The following is a 22,541-nucleotide window of genomic DNA, read 5'->3' as shown; positions in this document are numbered from 1 at the left end:
TCCATCCTCCCTCACGACACTGTAGGAGCTGACCAGAGTCCCGTCTGGCAAATGTCCTGGGATCTGGCACCAGATCTGCTCCCAGCTGTCTGGGACCCATCTTTGCAGTATCTTGGGGTTAAAGACAATGACCAAATCTTACCCTTGAACATACTTATGAGGGGTAAATGAAACCATAAATGTGCAATTCTAAAAATATATATATACCAGAAATGCAAGTGCCCTAGTGCTGGTTTGTTCAAGTTATAAGACTTCATTTGTGATGGTTGTTCCTTGGTCCTAGTGGGGTGGAGTGGGGTGAGAAACAGTACTGCTTTTTTTTTTTTTTTGGTAGATATGGAAATCCCCCAAATCTCCAGCAATAGCTTTCCCAGTGCCTCTCAGGTGGGAGCCGACAGCAGGTCGGTCGGCAGTCTTCTAGCCTCTCCTGCCCCTAGGGCACTTGCCCTTTTCCACCCCAATGCCGGGGCTTTCTCCGAACTGCAGAAGAAGCGGGGCATTTGTCCACTTCGGAGTTGGAGGGCGGCGCCCAGGACCCTGATGGGAGAATTGGCGCCTTCTGTGCGAGGAGGGGCGGAAGGCAGTGCTGGGAGGCGCCGGGGAGGGGCCCCCAGCTCCCAGAGCTCTGGTGCCAGGAGTGAGGGGAGCGCAGAGTAGATGCACACAGAACATCCCAGGGGCAAACTCTGCCGTGCGCACCCTGCCATGGCGCACCCCGAGAACCTGCTACCAGCTCTGCTCCTGCTACTGCTGCTGCCACCGCCGTTGCTCGGAGCCGGTGAGTGCCCTCTGTGCCTACTACACCCGACCTGCTCCGGTCAGGGCGTTGGGAGGAGGGGGGAGGGGAAGGAGGGGAGAGTGTAAGCAGGGACCTGTCAGCACTGCCCAGAGAGGACTCCGACATCGCATGGCCACCTGGTCCCGGCTGTCCGTCCCTCTGAGCCTGGGGATCTAGAGGAGGGAACCCAGGGTGCCAGGAAGGGGCCGGGTCCCATGCCTTATAAATTGTCTGAACTGTGGTAGATTGAGTCGCATGCAATGTCCCGGGCACCCAAACATCTCCTAGTTCCCGGTTCCCCTCTCCCCTCTTTCCTGGCGTATCTGCACAGTCCCAGAAAAGCCCACAGCCAGACCACTTCCATGACAGCATCTGTAGGATGCGGGAGATCTCTCTTTGCTCCACGTGGGCTTCATCTCTTCCACCCTCTGTAAGGACTGGGGAAGTGGACACTAGGTAAAGAGGAAGAGAAGTTTTTGTTAGAACTGACTTGAAACAAATTAAGTTTGTAAATTGCTGCCAGAACATGCTAACACCGTTATTTGGTTGTATGCTGAGAATATTGCTCACCACCAACGTACCCCTCTTAAGGATATACTTTTTGTTACTATTTTGATTAGAGGAGAAAACTCGCTATTGGGTATGATGGTTTTTCCTTGCAAGCTGCCAGGCAGCGCTTCACCCTATTATCATATACAATAGATACTTTGTATAATATGTAGTTAAAGACCTCGTTTCTGAACCATGTCATTGCCTTAAGAAAGGGCAGCCTGGGATTTATGATCCCAGAGAATGGGCGCATGGCCTTTTGGAGTGGCATGGGTGCTTGGAACCTCATTGTGGGGTTCCTACCCAGAGCCTGAGTGGAGGGAATTCTAACGCAGAGACCACACATGCACTGTGACCTGCATCCACAAGGTAAGTCCTAGAGAAACGCAATCTTGGCTGAAAGACAGATATGAAAGGAAGGAAGGAAAGGACCAGCCTGTGCATACTGACTGCATCAGTAAATCAGGGCAGCAAGACTTCACTGATCTGATTTGACTGCCCAGGACATTTCACTAACCCTAACAGGATGGCTGTCTGTCAGGATCAAGGATAAACATGGGACACCTTTTCCCCACCTTCTGTTGAGTCGCAATGCTCCTAAATCTACTGCTGTTCAGACTTGAACTATCAGCTTAGAAATTAGAGAGGTTTACTTTTGAAAATAGTTACAACTCAATATTTAGTCCAGTTAAAGCAATGAGGCTTTGGACCTGCTACATTTCTTTCATTAAGTACTGATTGGGTTCCTACCAGAAGTAACATCTTAAATATTTAGTATTTCTCAAAACTATTTAAAATCATGTCCCCTTTTTGGTAAAGATAAAAAATCTCATGCCTTTCTTAAATATCTTTTGAAATGTCAAATGCTATGCTTTTTATCTTTCACTTATAAAAATTATCAAATATGCTATTTCGAACCACACATTCCCTTTGAAAATTCTGATACCCCCAAAAGGGGTCTAACCTCTCCCTTCTTTATCCCCTCCATTTAGAGACTCTAGTTTAATCCAATCCTCTCATCTTATGTTTGTGAAGCTAAGGTCCAGAAAGTGAATTAAATTGCCCTATGTAGAGCTGGGACTAAGGTGAGGTGAATGAAGGAGTCGCCAAGAAACTCAGTAGTCAAGATAAAGAATATTTTAATGCAATAGTTTTAAAAATCAAAATTAATGCCAAAAAATCCACAGCTGTCACGAAGGCTAGGAGCTCCTTCTTTCTGTCTGCTGTGTAGCATTCCATTGTGTAAATGTACCACAGTTTTTCATCCACTGATTTACTGACGGGCACTTAGGCTGTTTCCAGGACTTGGCTACTGTAAATAGCACTGCTATGAACATTGAGGTGCATAGATTCTTTTGAATTGGTGTTTCAGGTCTCTTAGGGTATAATTCTAGCAGTAGAATCGCCGAGTCAAAAGGCAGTTCTATTTTTAGTTTTTTGAGGAAATTCAATACTGTTTTCCACAGTGGCTGCACCAGTCTGCATTCCTAACAACAATGTGCTAGGGTTCCCTTTTCTTTACACCCTCGCATACTTGCCAGCACTTGTTGTTTGTTGATTTGTTTACGATGGCCATTCTGACCATTGTAAGGTGGTATCTCATTGTGATTTTAATTTGCATCTCTCCGATGGCTAGTGATGCTGAGCTTTCTTTCATATGCCTGTGGGCCTTCTGTATGTCCTCCTTGGAGAAGGGTCTGTTCAGGTCCTTTGACAATTTTTAATTGGATTGTTTGTCTTCCTGACATTGAGTCATATGAGTTCTTTATATATTTTGGAGATCAAACCTTTGTCTGAGGTATTGTTGGCAAATATGTTTTCCTATATTGTTGGTTCCCTTTTCATTCTGATGATGTTTTCTTTTTAAATTTTTAAAAAGGTTTCATTTATTTATTTTTAGAGAGAGGAAGGGAGGGAGAGAAACATCAATGTGTTGTTGCCTCCCACGCACCTCCCACTGGGGACCTGGCCCACAACCCACGCATGTGCCCTAGACTGGGTATCGAACCAGCAACCCTTTGGTTCTCAGGCCAGCACTCAATCCACTGAGCCACACCAGTCAGGACTGACAATGTTTTCTTTAGTGGTACAGAAACTCTTTAATTTGATGTAGTCCCATTTGTTTATTCTTTCCTTTATTTCCCTTTCCCTATTGGCAAAAATATTGCTGGGTGGGATATCTGAAATTTTACTGCTTATGTTTTCCTCTAGGACTTTTATGGTGTCATGGCTTATGTTTACGTCTTTTATCCATTTTGAGCTTATTCTGGAGTATGGTGTAAGTTGGTGGTCTAGTTTCATTTTTTTTGCATTTACCATTCCAGATCTCCCAGCACCATTTGTTGAAGAGGCTAGTTTTAGTCCATTTTATGCTTCTGGCCCTTTTTGTCAAATATTATTTGGCCAAAGAGACATGGGTTTATTTCTGGGCATTCTATTCTGTTCCACTGATCTATGTGTCTGTTTTTATGCCAGTATCAGACTATTTTGATTACAGTGGCCTTGTAGTATAGTTTAGTACCAAGTATTGTGATCCCTCCTACTTTGTTCTTCTTTCTCAAGATTGCTGCAGCTATTCAGGATCATTTTTGGTTCCATATAAATGTTTGAAATATTTGTCCTAAATCTGTGAAACATGTCATTGGTATTTTAATAGGGATTGCATCGAATCTATAGATAGCTTTGGGTTGTATGGACATTTTAATGATATTGATTCTTCCTATCCATGAACACAGTATATGCTTCCTTTATTTTGTATTTTCCTTAATTTCTTTCTTTAGTATTCTGTAGTTTTCTGAGTACAGGTCTTTTACCTCCTTGGTTAAGTTAATTCCTAGGTACATTATTTTTCTTGTTGCTTTAGTAAATGGGATTTTCTTCCTAGTTTCTGTTTCTGATATTTCATTGTTGGTATACAAAAATGCCTTCAATTTATGAATATTGACTCAGTATCCTGCTGTTTTGCCAAATTTGAGTATTTGGTCAAGTAGTTTTTTGGTGGAGCCTATAGGGTATAGCACCTATTCTTAAACTATAAGGTGGACATTACTCACCAGTGAACTTGCTAAAATTCAGATATCCGGGCTTTATCACTAGAGATTCTGATTCAGTAATTCTTGGATGATGCTCAGATATCTGCATTTTAATATGATTTTTGTGTGATCAGAAGAGCAGGTTGGACTAACTAACCTCTGAGGCCCCTCCTAATTTTGGGACTCTGATCATAAGTAGAGGGAAGGGACCCAGAGAAGTTATAGAGGTGGCTCACAGATTGTCTCTGTTATCTGCCGATTTCTTTTTTTTAAAGTACATTTTATTGATTATGTTATTACAGTTGTCCCAGTTTTCCCCCTTTACCCACCTCTGCCCAGTATCCTCCTTACCTCCAGCAATCCCCCGCCCTTAGTTCATGTCCATGGGTCATGCATGTAAGTTATTTGGCTTCTCCATTTCTTTTACTATTCTTAACATCCCCCTGTCTATTTTGTTCCTACCAATGATGCTTCTTAATCCCTGTGCCTTTTCCCCCATTCTTCCCCTTCTCTCTCCCCACTGATAACCCTCCATGTGATCTCTATTTCTAGGATTTTGTTCCTGTTCTGGTTGTTTGTTTATGTTTTTGTTTTTTAAGATTCAGTTGTTGGTAGTTGTGAGTTTGTTGCCATTTTACGGTTCATAGTTTTGACCTTTTTTTCTTAGATAAGTCCCTTTAACATTTCATATAATATGGGCTTGGTGATGATGAACTTTAGCTTTACCTTGTCTGGAAAGTTCTTTATCTGCCCTTACATTCTAAATTATAGCCTTGCTGGATAGAGTAACCTTGGTTGTAGGTCCTTGCTTTTCATCACTTTGAATACTTCTTGCCAGTCCCCTCTAGCCTGCTAAGTTTCTTTTGAGGAATCAGCTGATAGTCTTATGGGTACTCCTTTGTAGGTAACTCTCTGCTTTTCTCTTGCTGCCTTTAAGATTCTCTCTTTGTCTTTAACCTTTGGCATTTTAATTATGATGTGTCTTGGTGTGGTCCTCTTTGGGTCCAACTTGTTTGGAATTCTCTGTGCTTCCTGGACCTGCATGTCTATTTCCTTTGCCAAAATAGGGATGTTTTCTTTCATTATTTTTTCAAATAAGTTTTCAATTTCTTGCTGTTCCTCTTCTCCTTCTGGTATCCCTATATCTTGAATGTTGGCACATTTGGAGATGTCCCAGAGTCTTATTCTCTCCTCGTTGTTTTGTGTTTTGGGGGGGGGGTATTTTTGCATTCTTCATTTTGTACTGGTTGACTGTTTATTTCTTCCTTATGTTCCAAATTGTTGATTTGAATCCTGGCTTCATTCCCCTCACTTCTGGTTCCCTGTGGATTTTTTTTTTTAATTTCACCGAAGTAGATTTAATTTCTTCCTTTATGTTGTTGCCGTACTCAATGAGATCTCTGAGCATTCTGATCACCAGTGTTTTGAATTCCACATCTGATACTTTGGCTCTCTCCCCTTTGCTTAGTTCTTTTTCTGGAGTTTTGATGTGTTCTCTCATTTGGGCCTTATTTCTTTGTCTCCTCAATTTGGCAACCTCCCTGTGTTTGTTTCTGTGTATTAGGTAGAGCTCTTTTATTCCCTATCTTAGTAGCATGGTCTATGTAGAAAGACACCTGTAAATTCTGTGGGACGGAGCCTTAGGTCATTGCCAGGGTGGGACAACCCACTTCACCACTTTGTGGCTCTGTGTGTGGGGAGGGCTCAGAGAGGGGACTATGCCATTGTCTGGCTTCTGGAGGTTTTCTTGGCCCTCACCCTATTTCCAATCACTTCCCCCATTCCCCATACGTGGCTGGCACCCTACCAGCTGCTGCCCTGGTGGTGAAACTGAGTGGGTGGATTTTCGTATGCTCTAAGTTCATGCTGGCTCTTTAAGTAGTAAAAACCCAGCAGTTTCTTTCGCCACCCCAATCCCCACTGGTTTTTACAGCCAGAAGTAATGGAGGTTTATCTTGCCATGCTGGAAACCTGGGCTGTGTGGTCTGACCTGGGTCTGAGATCATTGGCTCCTAAGATATCCCTCATGATTCACATATCCACCATATGTGAATGTGGGACTGTCTGTTCCACTGTCACTTTTGCCACCTCTCTGCACCACACCACCTGTCCACCCGTCTTCGGGACTCTGACCTTCCTGTTCATCTGGATGAATGTAGCTTTAAATCCTCGGTTGTCAGACTTTCATACAGATTGATTTTCTGGCAGTTCTGGGTGTTTTTTGTTTTGAGATCTGGTTGTAATTCTTTCTATGGTTGTTCAAGGAGGTGAAACATGTGTACCTATGCCTCCCTCTTGACTAGAAGTCTATTTGGCTATTTCTTAATAGGAGCTCACAAATAATAGGCACTGGTGACAGAGTAGCAATAAGATAAACATGGAAGTCTAGAGGGGGAGATAATCAGAAAAAGTTAAGTAAAAGAAAATCAAGTGGAGATAAGTGCTATGCAGAGATTTGAAGTAATAATGTGTTAGAGTGGCTAGGGGGTTATTTTACATTGGTTGGTTGGGGATGGCCTTTCTGAGATGACACTAAGCTGCAAACTGAATTACCAGAAGGGAACAGCTATGTGAAGATCCGGGGAAGAGCATTCCGAGCCGGAAGAAAGACTAGGATGAAAACCCTAAGGTGGACACAAGCTTGTCTTGTTCAATGGCATCCAGAGAAAAGGTTACTGCAGATGGAGGGGAGTGGGAGAGGAAGAAAGGACTAGGAGGTGAAGTTAAAGAGGTGGGCTTTTTGAGGAAGATGGGGGTTGCTGCTGCAGCTCAGCCCACTTCTGCTCCGACTCACCACTGTTCACTCTCAACGAGGCACAAGTCGGCCAGGAAGCCAAGCCACAGCACTGGCTTTTAAGATCTGTGGAACCAGAAGTAGTGATTCTCTGAATTAGAATAACTCTAACCACCTGGGATGTAAAATCTTTGGAGAAAGTGTGTGTTGACTTGATCAGAGGCACAAAGGGAAAGAATCTCAAAGTGAAAGGACCAGTTCAGATGCCTACCAGGACTCTGAGAATCACTGCAAGAAAAGTCCCTTTGGGGAGGGTTCTAAGACTTGGGATCGATTTCAGATGAGGATCCACAAGCGACTCATTGACTTGCACAGCCCTTCTGAGATTGTTAAGCAGATTACTTCATCAGTATTGAGCCAGGAGTCAAGGTTGAAGTCATCATTGTAGATGCTTAAATTAACCTTTTAAATAAATTGACTAGCAGTTGTTAAAAAAAATAAAAGAAAAAATGTGCAGGGACCAGGTCTTACAAGGTTTTTTTAAACCAGGGTACACAATAGAATTATGTTACATTCAATGGAATGCTATATAGCAGCAAAAATAAGCTATTTACAAGTATACTTAACAGTGTGGGTGAATTTCATAAACATAACATTGAGCTAAAAAAGCCAAGACACCAAAAGCCCATGTTGTATGATTGAAAAACAGGCAAAATTAATCTATAATGTTAGAAATAAAGATGCTGGTTTCCTTGGAGGGGGTTGGTGACTGGCAGAAGGCTTCCAGGGTGTTGGTAATTTTCTGGTCCTTTACTGCTCTGGTTACACAGGTGTTTTCAATTTGAAATTCATTGAATTGTACTTTTTGGATTTATGTACTTTTCTGTATGTTATGCTTCAGTAAAAAAAATTATTACCAAACTTTATATACAAATGGCTACTGTGAAAATATGCTCAACGTCATTAGTTGTTAGGGAAATTCAAATGAAAACCAAATGAGATACCACTTCACACCCATTAGGATAGTTATTTTAAACAAGAAAATAACGAGAATTGGCAAGTCTATGGAGACACTGAAACCCTTCTATATTTCTAGTGTGGGTGTAAAAAGGTACAGCCACTATGGAAAATAATTTGGCAGTTTCTCAAAAAGTTAAATATAGAATTATCATATGACCCAACAATCCACTCCTAGGTGTACACCCAAAAAGAACTGAATACAAATATTCAAGCAAATACTTGTACATGAATGTTTACAGCAGCCCCATTCACAGTAACCAAAAGGAAGCAACCCAAATGTCCATCAACTGATGTATGGATAAACAAAATATTGTATATCCATTCAATGAAATATTGTTCTTCTATAAAAAAGAATGAAGTACTGATACATGTTACAATGTGGATTAACTTCAAAAACAGTATGTTAGATGAAAGAAGCCAGATATAAAAGATTTAATATTTTATTCCATTTACATAAAATATCTAGGAAAACATATAGAGACAGAAAGCAATTTAGTGGTTGCCAGAAACTAGGAGGAAGGCAGAACAGTATGTTTAGTGGGTATGGGTTTCCTTCTGGAGTGAAAAAAATGTATTGAAATTAGATGGAGGTGATGGTTTACAACAATCACGAATGTACTAAATACCACTTAATGGTACCCTTTAAGATGGTTAATTTTATGTTGCATGAATTTTATTTTGATAAAAATATTTCCCAACCTAAAAAATTTCTTTAAAAAAGATGGCTGCAACAACAACAAAATAGTAATGGTGTGAAGTGAAGGATATGTTAGCTAATCTTATTGTGATAATCATTTCACAATATATACGTGTATCATATCACATTGTACACCTAAAACACACAATGTTATATGTTAATTATATCTCAATAAAGTTGAAAAACAAAAAAGGGTAGGTGAGTGGTTTAGGAGAATGAATTTAGAAGATGGAATCAGAGAGACCAATGAGTCTTGGCTGTAGTTCAGACAAGAGTTAATGGCGAGTAGAGCAAAGGAGGTAGTAATTGATGTGCAGAGAGGTGGACAGATTCCAGATATGCTGTGGAGCTGACAGGACTTGTTGGATTGAATGTAGGAAGTGAAGTAAAGAGAAGAATCAAGAATGACTCCAAGATGTTTTACCTTGAAAAACTAGGGGTATGATGGGGTTCTGTTACCCCTTGACAGGGACCCTAAGTCTTAGGATGCAGGGCCTTCCTCCACAGCTGAGCAATAACCATCCTTGGTATTCCTGAGTGAGTGACAGAATCAGCAAAATCTCCCCACCCTAAGCCCAACCAGTTCCCACTGTAATGTATTTTAAGTGACTCAGAATTATTGCTAACTCTCGTTAAGCATGCCCATGCACATTCTCAACTCTGTGATTATGATACTAGCTCCACCCATGGCATAGCTCTGCCCAGGGCCCTCCTTCCTACACCTGGCAGGGTCATCAGGTCATCTTTAAACAACTGTCCCCCTTCCCCTCCCAGGAGGCTAAGCAGCCTTTCTTTAGACTCCCACCTCCTCTTGGGCCTGATCTGTTCTCCACTCCTGTTGGGCTTCCTTCTCCCCACACTTATTCCAGATGGCCTTTTGTACCACCCCAAGACTTTTCTGCCCAAAGCTTCACCTGAGTTCCTCCCCCCTCCTCACCTTACCTGAGGACTTTGTACTCCCAGGTGGCTACTGTGACTTTATGTGAGCCTTATTTGGTCTTTCTCCCTCCGCCCCACAGCGGGTCGGCTCGTGAACAGCTGCATCCAGGCCAGGAGGAAATGCCAGGCCGATCCCACTTGCAATGCTGCTTACCACCACCTGAATTCCTGCACCCCATCACCTGCAGAGGAACCTGCAGTTTCTGCAGACTGCTTGGAGGCAGCACAACAACTCAGGAATAGCTCTCTGATGAGCTGCACATGCCACCGGCGCATGAAGAATCAAACTACCTGCCTGGACATCTACTGGACTGTACACCCTGCCCGCAGCCTTGGTGAGGTCCCCATCCCAGAGTGGACTAAGCTAGGGAAGATGGCTGTTGGGGTTGTCTTTTAATCCCTTACATATAAGTCACATGGTAGATTCTGAGAGTGATGATCAATGAAGCTTTGCAAGTGACATCAGTAAGAAGTGGAGGGAGGACTTGCCAGTATCCTTTTGGGTCCCCCAACATTTGCCCTCCCATCTCCCTATTTTCCCCTTTCTTATCTGATGACATGTAGCTGCCTCTTGGCAGAGATATGAGCCAGGCTGAGGCCCAAGCTGCCAAACTCCTGGAACAGAAGGGTATGGAGAGGAGATGGAGGAAAATGGTCTTAACCCATAAACAGGCTCCAAATACAATGTAATCCATAAATGCAGAGACTGGGAGGCAGCATCCTGGTCCAGCTTTTAACAGAAAAGGTACCTGTTAGCTAGGCAGGAGATGATAAAGAGAGAGGGCACTGGAAGAGACAAAGAGAAGAGCTTCCTCTGACTCCATAGACCCCTCTGTGTATTAGCCAGCTTTTACTGGACTATGCTGTAGTAACCTGTAGAACAAATAACTTGCAAAACAAAGCTTAATTCTTGCTTATGTTCCATGTTAGTTGTTTCATGTGTCCCCTTCATTCTGAGATCCTGGCTGAAGGGACAGCCTCTATCTGGGATGCTCGCTTCTCATAGCAGAGGGAAATGAACAATGGCAGAACCACACTATGGCTTTAAAAGCTCCTGCTCAGATTTTACATAAAATACTTCAGCTCACATTCCACTGACAAAACAAAATACATGGAGGGCAAGCCTGACATCACTGGGGAGGGGAAGTGTACTTCTGCCACAGGGAGACCTTGAAGATAAAATGGCAATAAGTGAGGATATATAATCTTACAGTGAGGGCAAAAATAACTGGAAACAATAATACAACCTTCACAGCCCACGACTTGGTCAAAATATTCATTTTCCTCCCTTCCACAAGCAATATATTACCAACACACTTTCCAAGAAAGATGCCCTAAGAGTTCTACCCAAACATGATATCAGGCTCCAAGTCTAGGATCTTGTGATTATTTCTATATCAGGTGTGGATATGGCTCCTCTTGATCTAGAAACCTATGAACTAAAAGACTTCCAGTCAAGATGGAGGCATAGGTAGACACACTATGACTCCTCATGAAACCATAGAAAGAATTACAAACAGAACCCAAGACAAATTGACACCCAGAACTGTCAAAAATTGAGATGTATGGAAGTCTGACAACCAAGGATTTAAAGAAGCCATATTCATCTAGACAGCTAGGAGGGTCAGAGTCACGGAGATGGGCAGAGAGGTGGCAGCAGTGGTGGTAGCAGAATGGTGGGTCCCACATTCATGTGTGGTGGATAAAAATTGGGAGGGACCCCTTGGTAGTGAGCAATCCCACCCCAGGCCAGACCACATAGCCCAGGGTTCCAGCACCAGGAAGATAAACCCTCATTATGACTGGCTGTAAAGATCAGTGGATGTTGGGGAGGTAGAAGAAACTGTTGGATTTCCGCTGCTTAAAGAGCCTACATGGACTTAGAACGTATGCAAACCCACCTACTCTTGGTTTCAGCAGCTGAAGGAACACAAGTCGAATACAGGAAACAGGTGAAGTGATTGGAAATGGGATGAGTGCCAGGCAAACCTCCAGAAGCCAGACAATGGCATTGTCCCCTCTCTGAGCCCTCCTCACACACAGAGCCACAAAGCGATGAAGTGAGTTGTCCCACCCTAGCAATTACCTAAGGCTCTGCCCCACAGAATTTACAGGTGCCTTTCTACATAGGCCATGCTACTAAGACAGGGAATAAAAGAGCTCTACCTAATACACAGAAACAAACACAGGGAGGTTGCCAAATTGAGAACATAAAGAAATATGGCCCAAATGAGAGAACACATCAAAACTCCAGAAAAAGAACTAAGCAAAGGGGAGAGATCCAAACTATCAGATGCAGAGTTCAAAAGACTGGTGATCAGGATGCTCAGAGAACTCAGTGAGTATGACAACAACATAAAAAAGACCCAGGGTGAAATGAAGGTTACACTAAGTGAAATAAAGAAAAATCTACAGGGAACCAACAGTGAAGAGAAGGAGGCCAGTGTTCAAATCAACAATTTGGAACATAAGGAAGAAATAAACAGTCAACCAGTACAGAATGAAGAAAGAAGAATGCAAAAAAAAATGAGGTGAGAATAAGAAGACTCTGGGACATCTCCAAATGTGCCAACATTCAAGATATAGGGATACCAGAAGGAGAAGAGGAGCAGCAAGAATTTGAAAACTTATTTGAAAAAATAATGAAAGAAAACATCCCTATTTTGGCAAAGGAAATAGACATGCAGGTCCAGGAAGCACAGAGAATTCCAAACAAGTTGGACCCAAAGAGGACCACACCAAGACACATCATAATTAAAATGCCAAAGGTTAAAGACAAAGAGAGAATCTTAAAGGCAGCAAGAGAAAAGCAGAGAGTTACCTACAAAGGAGTACCCATAAGACTATCAGCTGATTCCTCAAAAGAAACTTAGCAGGCTAGAGGGGACTGGCAAGAAGTATTCAAAGTGATGAAAAGCAAGGACCTACAACCAAGGTTACTCTATCCAGCAAAGCTATCATTTAGAATGTACTTCTCAGACAAGATAGAGCTAAAGGAGTTCATCATTAGCGAGCCATTATTCCATGAAATGTTAAAGGGACTTATTTAAGAAAAAGAAGAAGATCAAAACCATGAACATTAAAATGTAACAAATTCACAGCTAACAACAAGTGAATCTAAAACAAAAACAACAAAAAACAACTATGCAAACAACCAGAACAGGAACAGAATAATAGGTATGGAAATCATTTGGAGGGTTATCAGCTGGGTGGGGGAAGGCGGTGAATGGGGGAAATGGTACAGTGATTAAGAAGCCTCATTGGTAGGAACAAAATAGACAGGCAGATATTGAGCATAGGAAATGGAGAAGCCAAAGAACTTACATGGACACTAACTAAGGGGGGATTGCTGGAAGGAAGGGGCTTACCAGGAGGAGGGGGACAATGGGGGGGGGAATGGGACAACTGTAATGGTATAATCAATGAAGTATACTTTAAAAACAATAAAAGAAAAACCTAAAAAAAAAATTACAAAATAGAGAGAGAGAAAGGAAGGAAGGAAGGACGGAAGGAAGGAAGGAAGGAAGGAAGGAAGGAAGGAAGGAAGGAAAGAAGGAAGAAAGAAAGAAACTTATGGACTAAAAAGCCAAGTCATCTGCCTCCCATTACATACTCAATATAGTATAATGGAACAGGGACAGGAAAAACCGTAACAGATAATTTCAGTAAGAAAGGGGAGGGATGCAAGGCATGCAGCAGACATTGATTCATAGCAACTCTGAAGTCTCACTAGACAAATGTTGCAATGGCCATCTTCCTTGGAGCTGTGGTTGTTCTTTAATGAGGCCCTGTTTTTGCTGCATGGGAGAGTTGCTCTATCATTGTTCTCCAGGGCTCTTGGCCCAGCTCCCTGGGAGGTCCTCCCTTTTCCATTCCAATAAATCCTCACCCAGTGTCATCAAGATTCTTGGAAACTGGGACTTTAAGCCAAACGACATATAATGAAACCAATTTTCCCATAGAGTAATTGATATAAATAAGTTCCTACAGCATATTTCGGGCCTCAAAACATCACCAGACTTCTAAATAAAAACCTAAAACACTTACGATGTTAAACATTGAAATAAATATGAGCATTTTAAAAAGATTAGTTAAAACAAGTAAGATAATTATTTTCCAACCCATTTATTCCAGATCAGGGTTGGGAGCAACCAGAGCCTATACTGGCAGCTCAGGGTACAAGGTGGGAACCCACCCTGGACAGGACTCCCTTCTATCACAGAGCCACTCACACTCCCAGCCACACTCCCTCAGACTGGGACAGTGTACACACGCCAGTTCACCTAACATGCATATATTTAGGATGGGGGAGGAAGCCAGAGTACCCAAAGAAAATTCATGCAGACATGGGGAGACCTCCAATTCCACATAGACTGTTTCTTTGCTGGGAATCAATTTTTTTTCCTCATCAATGTTATGGCAAAACAACATAGAAAGCATAATTCAAGGACCTGCTGTTTTCTTTGGCCACATCTGAAAAGGGCATGGACACTCTGACCTCCTTGGGGACTGAGCACCATTTTCAGCTTATTTCCTATCTGAGGAATATTGGGGCATTTTAAGTCTCAAATAGTCACAGTGTCTTTTAATCCAAATTGGTGGTTCTTAGCAGTTCACTCTCTCAAAATATAATTTCTTTTATACTTTGGTTTCTGTCCCCTCCTGTGCCAGTGATGGCCTTTCCTATAGTTCTTTTCAAGGCATGTATCTCTTTCTAGCCTGAATTAGAAGTACCTTCCCCCTAGCAGGCTTCTGTGGGAGGCCACTACCTTAGTCTTCTTTCCCTGACCTCATTTGTCCAACTGGCAGGATTTATTGGGTACCACCTGGGTCAATGAGAGATCCCCACAAAGGGCATGCTAACCAGAAACTTGATTTGGTCTTTGCTCCAAGGCTGAGTTGTAATAGACCTTATTACTCAAAGCATTTTTTAGTTTTATTTTTTACCCTTTGAATATGAGAAGCAGTTGCAACTTTTCTTAATCCTGTAAGTCCCACAATTTCTGGATTCTTCCTTCTATGTTTCCTCTCTATTTGCAAACTGGCCAGTTCTTCTCTGAGCTTTTATCTTCCTTGGAGTACCTGGCCAAATGCAGCCAATAGCAATCAAGACATACTAGTAAACTTCTGCTTCTCAGCTTCTCCTGTTAAAGCACGAGCTCATTCAGTACATTACCTTTCTTCCAAGTTCACCACCCACTTCAGTCCCAAAGCCAATACCATATATTTTAGACTTTTTTTGTGTTCTTGCAGCACTCCACATGTAAGTACCAATTACATTTTAGTAAGAATGTGGTAGGTTATGCTGCAGTAACAACCAACCAAGCCCAAAATTTCTGTCTTTCAACAACAAAAATGTATTTCTTTCTCATGTTATACATCTGCTGCAGGCTTCCATGAGTTGACTTTGTCTTTGCTCTACCTGTCTTTTTTATTCAGGGATCCAGGCTGGTAGAGGGAGAAGGGCAACAGCAGAACCAGGTGATGGTTCTTAAAGCTTCTGCTCAGACATGATTTACATTACTTCACTCACAAAGCAAGTCATGTGCCTGACGGTGGGTGGGGGCCTGAAAATCACATGGCAAGAGGTGGGAATGTATCATTTTCCCACAGGATGGATAGCAAATAATTGGAAACAGCAATACAATTTACCATACTCCTTGTTTCCTGCTTTCCACTCCTCATCTTAATCCCTTCTGTTTCAGAACTTCCCCTGAGACTTCTTGGATTTTCTCCTCCCACCACTTTTTCCCTTGGGAGCATCAGGTCTCCCCAACTACCCAAACTATCCTCTCCTGCTTGCCTAACATCATCCATATTCCTTGCCTCCAAAAGATGCATTCGCAGAGGCTTATTGTGTGACAACCCTGCAAGCTCACCTCTCTCACCTCTCTCTTCCAACAAGATTAACCAACATCTATTGAGTACCTACCATGTACAATATATGAACTATGCAGTGATCATATAAGACCCAGTAAGCCCCCTTAAGGAGTCCACAACCTCCTGGGGGTGACTGAGAGAAATGTCTTTCCTTTGAGATCATTATTTCTCCCTTCTGTGCTTTTCTTCCCAGGTTCAGTTTGGAACCTGGCCTCACTTCCACCTCCACAGCATGTAATGCTTCACCATAGCCAAATGGTTAGGCCTGGAACCGAGTCTATCACTGCCCCCTCTCCAGTAGGAAGAGAAAACAAGACAGAGTCCCTTTGCCTGCTCATGGACCCATAGGCAGTATGTCTAGTGGTTAGGAGCAGAGATTCTGCAATCAGATAGTCTAGGTTTCAAATCCCAGGTCCACTTCTTAGCGTATGTGAGCCTGAGTGAGTTAACTTCTCTCATCCTGTTTCTTCTTATCTACCCAAAGCCTTCTCAGGAGGATCAAACGAGATCGAAGATATATAATTTTTTTTTCACTTACACCATTGTGCCCAGCACACAGCATGCTCAGCATGGTACCTTTACTATTCTCATCATTAAACCTAGGTTATTCATCGCACCCAGCCTATTATACCTTATGGCCCTGATTTTTTTCTCACTTCCACAGAGTTTGCAGCTAGTTAGCAAGAGACTGTATTTTCCTTTTCTCTAAAGGGCTCTGAGGTTGCACTCAGCAGTCTCACGCCCTCCTGCACCTGCCCCAGACCCATCCTCAGGACTCTGGTGCTCTCCACCTTGTCTGCAGGTGACTATGAGCCGGATGTCTCCCCCTATGAAGACACAGTGACCAGAAAACCCTTGAAAATGAATCTCAGCAAACTGAGCATGCTCAAACCAGGTGTGGAGGGCAAGCGGCTGGGCGTGGGCCCCAGTTAGGGAAGACAAACTGGGGGGCCTGTGAGGGGAGAGTGTGCACCTGCGGGGTAAGGAAAGCAAGATTGCCTAGGGTGGGAGTCTGAGTTGTGGGGCGTGGTCTGGTCTCAGTAAGAGTCATCCAGGAGTGAAGGTCATTAGGAAGGTGATCGAAGAGAGCCCATTAGGGCTCCCAGTTCCGGAAGGTGGGTCTCTCTACAGAGGGTTTGGTGGGAGTGGCAGCAGTCCCAGAAAAATGTGCTGAAATGGAGTAGTTACCCTCATTCAAGGCAGCCACAAAAGTAGTTTTCTGTTTTGTTTTTGTTTTTGTTTTTTTGTCCCTGAAGACTAAGAAATGCTTGTTTTCAGCTATTTTAATGGGATGGGCGAGGTGCTGGGCAGGGAAAATGGTTAGAGAGAGTATGAGGCTTCAGGGATGTCTCAGGGTGGGGAGCCATCTGTCTGGCAAGGACTACGATGCTTGTTTTTCAGTAAAGTGAAGCTCTTGGGTTAATTGGAAGGGAACACATGCGCACATGCGCTACTCTCTGTGAGAAAGATGTGAGTTTTCTTATATAGTAGTTTGAGAGAGTAGCGTAGGGATTTATACGTAAACTCTTAGTTACTACAAGGAATCCAGGAATTTGCCTGTTTCAGTTACTCCATTGTTCTGACTGTTGGAATATCTCTTAATAGAAATACCACCAAAATTTCCCGAGATTCCGGAGTATGAGAAATTTTATGCATACATGAATCAATGAAAGACAGGCAGGTGATGTTAATACTGAGCAGAACAGACAGATGTAAAACGAAACAAAAATCCTAAGTAGAATTTGGTTGCATTTGTTGGGCAGTTCAGAAAGTTTTAGATTGTTGTAGAGCCTCTAGCTTATTCCCACCATGAGATCTCATTCAATGCATAGGATTAAGAAAGGGTTTTGGTTATTTGAGCCACCCTCTGGCTGCTTGAATTCTAGATAAATGAGCCTTAGATGTATGTGGCTTTTCTTTTTTTGTAAAACTAGTCAGGCTGAGGAGTAGCATGGGAAGCTCACAAATACCAGACTTAGTTTGTGTGTAGAGGAAAAGCCCTGGATTAGGAGTGGCTTACTCAGAGCAGTCCTCCTGTTTCTTCCTACCAATGCCTGTTAAATCAGAGGGTTGACGGCCGGGGCTGGGGGTGGGGGACAGGGGGAGGGCGGGGGAGGGGGGACGGGGGTTGGTTCCCGAGGGAAGCTGGTTTTGCTGAGGACTGGTGACCTGGTGTCGCTCCTTCCACAGACTCGGACCTCTGCCTCAAGTTCGCCATGCTGTGCACTCTTAATGACAAGTGTGACCGGCTGCGCAAGGCCTATGGGGAGGCGTGTTCGAGGCCCCACTGCCAGCGTCACATCTGCCTCCGGCAGCTGCGTGCATTCTTTGACAATGCAGGGGTGTCCCACGCACAGGGTCTGCTGCTGTGCCCGTGCGCGCCTTCTGACCTGGGCTGTGGGCAGCGACGGCGTAACACCATCGCCCCCAGCTGCGCACTGCCATCTGGGACCTCCAACTGCCTGGAGCTGCGGCGCCTCTGCCTCTCGGACCCGCTGTGCAGGTGTGGGCTGGGTGCGGGTGGGCCGGGTAGGCAAGGGCATGGTGCGCACCACTCCCTCCGGGCACCCTGGTTGGGAGCGGAGTCCGACTCCCTGGGGTCCGTGGACTGACTTAACGACGTATCTATCTTCCGGTATTTTATGAAACTCATTTCTCAAAAGAACATATAGTATTTTCTCTGTGTAAAAACTTCAGAAAATATAAAAACATATAAAAATATCGCACAAAATCAGTTCAGTGGATTGAGTGCCAGCCTGTGACCCAAAATGTCGCCGGTTCGATTCCTGGCCAGGGCATATGTCTGGGTTGCAGGCCAGGTCCCTGGCTGGAGGTGAGCTAAAGGCAACTGATAGATGTTTCTCTCCCTCTCTTTCTCCCTTCCTTCTACTCTCTCTAAAAATAAATAAATAAAATCTTTTAAAAAATCCATCAGCTAAAGATAATCTGCCATACTTTGAGAGAGTAAATCCTTCTAGTCCTTTTTGTACATAGAGAAACAAAATTTGATATTTTAGGAATATATTTGCATCTTACATTGTATCTTTTTTGTCATTTATGGTGCATATCTCACGAGCACTTTCTGGTGGAGGCAGTATGGAACAGTGGTGAAGACAGGCTCCGAAGCCAGACTGATATGAATTTGTCCTGGGTCTGTGTGACCTTGGGCCCATCACTTAACCTAAAATTCCATCACTTAACCCAGTTTCCACTTAGACCTCTACAAACAGATAATACTGTGGACCTCATAGGATTTTGGTGAGAGTTAAAGTACATAACTTATGGAGAGTGCTTAACTTGCTGGTACAAAGTAAGTGCTCAGTAAATGGTGTTGCTTATTTTGTCATTTACTATCCTTTGGCAACATGATTTTTTTCTGTGGCTTCCTCTCACATGCCTCCTACTGGGGACCTGGTCTGCAACCCAGGCATGTGCCCTGACTAGAAATCAAACTGGCAACCCTTTGGTTTGCAGGCCAGCACTCAATCCACTGAGCCACACCAGCTAGGTTGACAACTTGATTTTTAAGAGCCTACATCATACTCCATTTTATGGATGTTCCATATTTTATTTAATCATTCTCTATTGTTGGATATTTAGGTTGTTTTCTAAATAATGCTGCATAGATATCACTCTTGTTTATTAATCTTTGTGCACAAATATAATTACTGATTAGGATGTGTTGCTATAAGTACCAATACCGAATCAAGGGACATGAAGATTTATAAGGTGTTTGCTGCATATTCTCCAGCCAAATTCTGATCTGGCTTTCCTCTGCCTTCTCAGGACAAAACACTCACCAAATTGAAGTTATCATCCATTCAAGTGACATTTGTTGGCAATAGAGTCACACTAACCTTGTTTTGCAATCTGGTTCTACCACTTACTTCTCTGTAACCTTGGGCAAGTTATTTAACCTCTGAGTCCCACTTTCCTCTTCTGCAAAATATTACATAGTTAGAGCTCTCAATAATCACAACACTAATACTTACTAAGTACTTATATGGGCTAGGTACTGTTTTAATATTTACCATGTATTAATTACCTCATCTAAACCTCACTCACAAGAACCCTGTAAGAGATGCCATTTTTATTTTTTGCCATCCTCAGTTTATAAATGAAGAAGCCACAGCGGAGAAAGGTTAAAAAACCATGTAGTAAGTAAAATTTGTGAATAAAGTTTGGAATTAAGTCTGGCCTAGAGTCTGTGCTAACCTCTCTGCCATACTGCCTATTATTGTGCTGGTAGCTATTACTATAACATAACAAGTGCTGGGCTAGATGATAAAGGTATTGTTCCTCCCTTCAAAGAGCTTGCATTTGAGTGGGGGTGGCAGAGAAGTAAACCACCAATCTAACACAAAGCAAAATACAAGGGAAACTGCAGAAATTTATACAGAGAAACATACTCAGAATTCCATTATCTGAAGATAACCAACTTTACTTATTGTTGGATGAATGTTAATAATAACAATATCTAATGTTCATTAAACACTTCAAAAGTACCAGACGCCATGCTAAGGCTGTACATACATTCTCATATTTCATTCTCACAAAAATCCACAATCTTTATTTACAGTTGAGGAAACTGAGGTTAAAGAAGCTGCCTGAGATGTCCTAACTCAGGATTGTGGAGCCCAAATTCACAGTGCTATGCTAGGGGGACTGGGGTGACGGTGCAGCAGCAGACCTCGCTGGGCCCAGGGCTGAAAGTAGAGGAGGATTTGGCATGAAGATGGACCTGTCAACTACAGGGGCAGCAAAGGTGAAGGCTGCGGGCCAGACCCTTAAAGGAAACTCTTGAATTTTTTCTTTCAGATCACGCCTGGCTGATTTTCAGACCCACTGCCATCCCATGGACATCCTAGGGACCTGTGCTACAGAGCAGTCCAGATGTCTGCAAGCATACCTGGGGCTGATTGGTGAGGCTAGAGGATATGTGTAGGGAGCCCACAGGTTGGCCTTGGGTAAGAATGCTGTGGCTACTGAACCCAGACAGCGTGCTCTTGGTAAGGGTGAAGGAGGATGGGAGCTGAAGCTGGGGTTTGCCTAGGTCCTGACAGTCTCCTCTTCACCCCACAGGGACTGCCATGACTCCCAACTTTGTCAGCAATGTCAATGCCAGTGTTGCCTTAAGCTGTACCTGTCGAGGCAGTGGCAACCTGCAGGAGGAGTGTGAGCAGCTGGAACAGTCTTTTTCCCACAACCCCTGTCTCAGTGAGTGTGCTCCATCTGCTCCCTCCGTGGTGGTCAGGTCAGCTGGACCCAGTGAGAGGAAGAGGGTCAGCTCCATCCATCTCCTGCTGCCAGATCAGCCCCCTCCTCAGAAGAGGCTTACATCCCTCAGCCTGGGCCTTTATTCCTTCTCCTGCTCCCTGAATAACCCCCAAGCTGCCTGTTGAACCTGCCTGGGCCCAGGGACACTTGGCACTATTCAACTCAAGGAATAAGCAAGCAGAATAGACAATATCCCATTCCCACCTTCCATCTATCTACCCTCCTGCATCCCAGGGTTCCTGAGACATTCCCTATCCTGCCTTGGGAGCCTGAGAAATGTGCATCATCTGTCCACTTCCAACCTCCCTTCTCTTTTCTCCTCAGCGACAGCCATTGCATTTCAGATGCATTCACACAGCAAACTCTTCTCCCAGGACTCTACCTCACTTGGGAAGGGACACCAGGTAGGGCCTCGTCTATTACACTCCTCGTACCTTTACCGAACCATCTGGGGAAAACCCAGGTAAAGCAGACAAAGGGATGGAGGGAGTGACCTCGTTGTCATGAATACTCTAGACCTCTACTGGACACTGTAGGGGAAGGGGACATGACTGAGGCTGAGGTGGTGAAGGGGTGGAGCTGACTCCATTGCATTTCTTCCACAGAACAAAATCCTTGCTCTGAGGCCACAGCCCTGGATGCTCTCTCTTTTCTCCTGCACTCTTACCTTGATTCTGCTCCCAACTTCCTGGTAACTGGACTTCCCTGGGGCCCTCTTCCGCTCTACTACACCCAGCCTGACCTGCCACCTGCAAGAAGTGAGGAAAGAATGGCATCAAGAAGGAGGTGCATGACAGCATGACAGCCCTGGCCCGCCCCCACCCCCGACCGTACATTCACACAATGGAAGCTGACTGGCTCAGTTCTCCTTCCCTCCACTTCTGACTCAGACTGCCCCTTCTTAGGAATTGGACCCCATGGTTTAGCCATATCTTCTGGTGGTGACCAGTTCTACTAAACTCTCTCCTGGTCCCTTCCCATCAGGATCACCAGGTTCTAACAAACCAGTCATTCTCTATTGCGTTCAGCAGGTAGTCAGGGCTGGGTGTTCTCAGGCAGCCTAGACTCCTCTCCCCTTGTCTCCTTCTCTGAATGGAGGGTGGGAGCTGCTGCCTGCCCTGCTCTGGGATCCTACAGAACATTTGAGCTCAGGAGCTAGAGCATTTAAACCTTGCTTTCTTCCTGCTACTGTCCCAAAGTTCTCCCTGTCTCTTGGATCATAATTAAACATTTTGACTTAAAACCTTCCTCTCTTTCCACTTTCTCACATTGTCAATTTATACAGAGCTAGAGATTTTACAGACAGAAGAGCACAGACCAGGTGATCAGGAGACACATCAACTCTGCCACCAAGTGCTATGTGACCTCAGGCAAGTCTCTCAGCCTCTCTGTGTACTTGATATGGAGTTGGAAGGAAAAGAATAGCTTATATGAGGCTGTGGACGTGTATCTGCCCAAGCTCCAACCATTTCTGGGATACTGCCTGAGATCTGCCACAGTGGCTTAGACGGGGGAGGGGAGGGTCCTTAGTCAACCATAGCATTTATTGAGTACCTGCTTATGTTGTTGGTCTGCTTCACACTATGATGGGGACCAGAGGAAAGGGGAGACTGGTCATTGATCTAATTGGAAATC

General features: G+C 43.8%; 1 protein-coding gene and 1 pseudogene across 2 annotated transcripts; both read left to right on the top strand.

Moving 5' to 3' along the window:
• Positions 1-508: 508 nt before the first annotated feature.
• Positions 509-22,109, top strand: GFRA3 (GDNF family receptor alpha 3). Of its 2 annotated transcripts, XM_045183966.3 has the most exons (8): positions 509-778; positions 9,830-10,084; positions 16,432-16,524; positions 17,820-18,132; positions 20,448-20,551; positions 20,712-20,846; positions 21,231-21,310; positions 21,512-22,109. In XM_045183966.3, exons 1-8 carry the CDS (start codon positions 658-660, stop codon positions 21,599-21,601), a joined length of 1,191 nt encoding a protein of 396 aa, XP_045039901.1. In that variant the 5' UTR covers positions 509-657; the 3' UTR covers positions 21,602-22,109. The 2 variants fall into 2 exon arrangements, with proteins under 2 accessions (XP_045039901.1, XP_053768935.1); XM_053912960.2 differs by lacking the exon at positions 16,432-16,524.
• LOC128779409 (small ribosomal subunit protein uS10-like) lies at positions 6,302-7,549 on the top strand (annotated as a pseudogene).
• Positions 22,110-22,541: the final 432 nt, after the last annotated feature.

Source organism: Desmodus rotundus, chromosome 10, assembly GCF_022682495.2.
Source record: "Desmodus rotundus isolate HL8 chromosome 10, HLdesRot8A.1, whole genome shotgun sequence".
NCBI classification, from domain to species: Eukaryota; Metazoa; Chordata; class Mammalia; order Chiroptera; family Phyllostomidae; genus Desmodus; species Desmodus rotundus.
The sequence above is the reverse complement of the archived record's forward strand: the minus strand, read 5'-3'. Positions and strand labels throughout refer to the sequence as shown.